The following is a 5,132-nucleotide window of genomic DNA, read 5'->3' on the forward strand; positions in this document are numbered from 1 at the left end:
AGGCCGACTGCGCCTGTGCGAGCGGCGCTGTCAATCACCTCCACATGGACCAGAGCGTACTGTGCAGACGCAGAACTACTGCGCCTGCGCAGTACACTCCGGTCCACGTGGCGGTGATTGACAGTGCTGCTCGCACAGGCGCAGTACAGGCCGACATCCAGGTCGGACTGGTACCATCGCCGGGGACTGGGAGGCAGCAGCAGCGAATGGCTGACTGCAGAGCTGCGGCGAGGGACATGCTGGGAGCATGGGGCTGGAGGAAGCCCCGGGTAAGTAGCACTTATTTCATTAAAAATGCCTGATAACTCCTTTAACCTTCCTGGCGGTTAAGCCGCCACGGGTAAGCCACGCAGGAGGTTTTCTCAGGCCCTGCTGGGCCGATTTGAATAATTTTTTTTTTTGCTGAACGCAGCTAGCACTTTGCTAGCTGCGTCAGCACTTCGATCGCCGCCGCCCCCACGCTCGATCGCCGCTATCCGCGTCGCAACACAGCCCCCCCCCCCTAGACCCCTGCGCTGCCTGGCCTATCAGCGCCAGGCAGCGGCAAGGGGTGGATCAGGACTCCCTTGGACGTCACGACGTCCATGACGTCGGTGACGTCATCCCGCCCCGTCGCCATGGCGACGGGGGAAGCCCTCCAGGAAATCCCGTTCTTTGAACGGGATTTCCTGATCGCCTATCGCCGGAGGCGATCGGCGGAGCTGGGTGGATTCCGCTGAGCAGCGGCTATCATGTAGCGAGCCCTAGGCTCGCTACATGATTTAAAAAAAAATAAATCAAAAAAACGGCTGCGCTGCCCCCTGGCGGTTTTTAATATACCGCCAGGAGGGTTAAACAACCCCCCCACACACACACACACACACAAACCTACCTACCTGGTGATGCCTAACCCCACTCCTGCCCACCCACCATACAAACTACTTGTCTGACACTTACCCCCCCCCCCCCCCTCCAACTACCTGTTTGACAGTGCCTAACTGCCTGCCTCCCCCCTCCCCTGCCGCCAATCACACCACAAGAAGAAAAAACGTTCCCCCTCAGGCCAGGGTCAGAATGGGGATGATTATCACACACAAAAAAACTCAGAGGGCACTGGCCTGGGCAGAGAATTGAATTTGACAGCAGTAGCAGGCAGGCAGCAAAGTGTGAGTAACTCAGTGACAAGAAGGGAGAAGAAGTACAGAAACAAAATTTATAAAAACCACCTTCTCCTCTGGCAACCTGGACCCGACCTCCTCTATCCTCCTGTCTCCTCAGTCCTACACCTCCTCCTCCTCCACAGCAGCAAGCAGCTATCGGTGGCATTTCCGACTCCCAGCCCCCAGAGTGTCCAACTCCTTCAGCCAGGACAGCCAGCCAGCCACTCGTAGCCGCAGCTCCAGGCCCCCAGCCCTCCCAGCACAGAAAGCTGAAGAGTGAGACAGCTCACTCCGACGACACCTCAGGCACAGCAGCACAGGGGAGGACTGTGTCCGACTCAGAGCAGGAACAAGGTCCTCCAGCACCCAAGGCGGAGACACAAAAGTGTGCTCCTCCATCCCTCCCATCCCAGCTGTCAAACACTGATTGCTATTAGACTAAGAGGGCCACAGGGCCCACAACCTCCCCAACACCATTAATATCTAGTTATCTGGCTTGCAGTCACTGCTATGTATCCCCTTTTCTTATTTCTTTCTGCCTCATACACAATTAGGAATGACAGCTGAATGAATTGTGCGCCCCCTCCTACATTGCGCCCTGAGGCTGGAGCCTCTCCAGCCTATGCCTCGGCCCGGCCCTGGTCCGACTCCTCCAGCCAGCCACTCGTAGCCACAGCTCCAGGCCCCCAGCCCCCCCAGCACAGAAAGCTGAAGAGTGAGACAGCTCACTCCGATGCCACCGCAGGCACAGCAGCATGTTGCGGGCGGCAATGGCTCCAGGCGGGGGGCGGAGTCAAGCAGGGTCAACCCACCGGGCGGGAGAGGACCTAAGCTATTTGTGTCCTTGTGCCACTCACTTCCACCGCAGGCGCAGCCACGCACAAGGGCACACCACGGCCGGCCGCCTCAGCCCCTTCTCTGATTGGATACTTCAACTTGCCGGGAAATATCGCGCGAGGTTGCGATCCCCACTGCGAACCTGTCACCTGTGGTATGTCTGCGGCCGCTGCGTATAGCAGCGGCTGGCCCTAATTACTTAAGATTTGGGCGGCCCGGGGGGCTATTGCCCCCGTCCCCCTGGGCCAGTCCTCCCCTGCCCACCTGTAGCCATCAGTAGTGCTCACACCTTCACTGCAATTCTGTCCAGGTACAAACAGACTGAACTCACTATAAATGCTCCTCATCTGCATGGATACTAGTCATTGCTGCGGATCAGAAATATTATATTTGCTAACAAAACAAATAATATTTTATACTTCCCAAAGGAACCCCCCCCCCCCCATCAGTGTTCATTGAAGGGATGGTCCAGGATAAATACAAAGTAAAAATGTACTTACCTGGGGCTTCCCGCTGCATAGCCCTCACATAGTCGCACTGCAGCTCCCGTAGCTCCTGATCCCCTCCGGTACAGATGCCAACTTGGACTTCACCATGCGGCTCACTGAGTTGCACTGACGTCATCCACACTGTACTGCGCAGGCGCAGAACTACTGCGCCTGCGTAGTACAGTCCAGATTAAGTCAGCGCGACTATGTGAGCTGCACGCTGGAATACAAGTAGCCTCTTGGACCAGAGGGGACTCCGGGCCACCAGCGGGAAGCGGAGCTGCGGTGAAGGCACAGGCCGGCTGCCAGGGGCTGGAGGAAGACCCAGGTAAGTAGATTTTTACTTTGTATTCATCCTGGATGTTTCCTTTAAAGCCTAAAGCCTTTTACAGAAGTTATGTTCTAGGAACTCGTATGTAGCCAGGAAGTGAAACTTACTCAGTCTGGCCACACCCCCTTAAGCTCACGTAACAAACACTGGCTGACAAAGCTTGTTTCTGTTTTATTCCTGCTTTCTTCTTCTCAGCAATGGCGTTTGCTAATGTGAGCGAGGAGCTGAACTGCTGCATCTGCCTGAATGTCTACCAGGACCCTGTCCTGCTAAGATGTGGCCACAACTTCTGCAGCAGCTGTATAGGAGATGTGCTGGATGCACAAGAAGGATCTGACTTATTCTATTCCTGTCCTCAATGCCGTACAAAGTTTGCAGAGCGTCCTGCACTGCACAGGAACATCGCTTTAAGGAACATTGCAGAGAGTCTCCAGCCTAATATTCCAGAGCAGGAGATAAGTGGAATCTTGTGTAACTACTGCATTAACTCTTCAGCGCCTGCTGTGAAGACATGTGTGCTTTGTGAAGCTTCTCTCTGTGAGGGTCATGTGAAAGTCCACAATAAAGCAGCAGAACATGTTCTGATAGAGCCTACCACTTGCCTGGAGAACAGGAAATGCTCCGTCCACAAGAAGATCTTGGAGTATTACTGCAATGAGGATTCTGTGTGCATCTGTGTGTCCTGCAGGCTGGATGGAGAACATAAGGGGCATCAGGTGGACTCAATAAACACTGGTCTTGAGAAGAAGAGACAAAAGTTGAAAAACAGACTTGAGCGATTGTCCTCACAAAAAGCACAGGCCAAGAGTCATATCCAGATGCTTCTTGATCATGAGAATAAAATGAAGAAGGATACTGCTTGTGTAAGAAAGACAATCACCACCTTATTCATGGACATCAAAGAAAAGCTGGATGCTCTGGAGAGGAGAATACTTCATAAAATTTCATTAGAAGAAACTTTGGTCTCCAAGTCTGTCTCTGATCTAATCCAATATCTGGAAAGAGAAGTGGATAATTTCTCCAAGAAGATAATGAAAGTTGAGAAGCTTTGCAGTATGACAGATCCATTAAATGTATTGCAGGAACATGGAGAAGACAGTGACACTATAACAGAGGAACATCAGGAGTTAGAGGGGACAACAACAACTGGTATGAAACATTTCCATCAAGAAGAGACTTTTATAACATTGCTGAATAGCCTGTCCTGTATTATGAGGGAAGTTAATATAGATATATTTGCAAAGACTGATACAGACATCGTACTAGACAGAGATACAGCTGGGAATTATGTAAACATCTCTGTGGATCTGAAAACTGTCTCTTGGGCAGAGCAGCTGAATAATTATCCAGGGAATCCGGCACGATTTAGCAGGAATCAGGTTTTAAGTAAAACTGTTTTTTCATCTGGGCGACATTACTGGGAAGTGAATACAGAAGTGGAAACAGGTAAAATAGGGGGTTGGAGGTTGGGGGTCGCTTATTCAAGCATAGACAGAAAAGATCAGATAATGATTGGGGATAATAAGAAGTCTTGGTGTTTACGATGCTCTGGAAACAAGCTCAGTGTTGTCCATAACAATGAGGAGATCAGTGATGCTGCACCAGCCTGCAGACCCAGTTTTGGTGTATATCTGGATTATGAGGCTGGGCGACTATCGTTTTATGAGCTGTGTGAGCCCATCAGACATATCCACACCTTCACCACCAGCTTCACTGAGCCTCTCCATGCTGCATTTTTAGTAAGCAGCAGCTTTGTCAAAATCAAGGACTTTTAATGACACAAAATTAGGTCATCAGTCATTCAGGGCTGTGGAGTCGGAGTTGGAGTCGGAGTCGTGGAGTCGGGCAATTTTGGGTGCCTGGAGTCGGAGTCGGGAAAAAATGCACCGACTCCGACTCCTAATTAATTTGTAACTGTAATTAAAATAGAAAATATGATAAAATGTTCTATTTCTCAGATAATAGTCATTAAAAATAATGTATATATATACAGTAATAGCTGTGCTTAGTCCACAAAAATGAAATAAACCAATCAAAATTAGTTACTTGTGCTGCTTCAATAAAGCAGTCCCCATATTTTTAAGGTCAGATATACAGATCTGATTGTGACTGTATACATGATGTGTACACAGGAATCTCTTATATATACTAAATAACATCTATGCTGTAAGAATAAAGCCTGATGTGTAGCTGTGTCACTAATAAAGATGGTCAATGAGAAGGAAATAATTCTGCACTGATGCTGATTTATGCAAATGTATGCACTCCCTTTGCTGATGAAATCAAATAATTTGATATGTTGTTAAAATTTGGTTTGGTGACTACAAATTAAAGGGT

General features: G+C 49.8%; 1 protein-coding gene across 1 annotated transcript; it reads left to right on the plus strand.

Annotated features, from left to right (window-relative positions):
• Positions 1 to 2,992: 2,992 nt before the first annotated feature.
• Positions 2,993 to 4,570, plus strand: LOC137522219 (E3 ubiquitin/ISG15 ligase TRIM25-like). Its single transcript, XM_068242250.1, has one exon. The coding sequence runs from the start codon at positions 2,993 to 2,995 to the stop codon at positions 4,568 to 4,570; it is 1,578 nt and encodes a 525-aa protein (XP_068098351.1).
• Positions 4,571 to 5,132: the final 562 nt, after the last annotated feature.

This window comes from Hyperolius riggenbachi, chromosome 6 (genome assembly GCF_040937935.1).
Source record: "Hyperolius riggenbachi isolate aHypRig1 chromosome 6, aHypRig1.pri, whole genome shotgun sequence".
NCBI lineage: Eukaryota > Metazoa > Chordata > Amphibia > Anura > Hyperoliidae > Hyperolius > Hyperolius riggenbachi.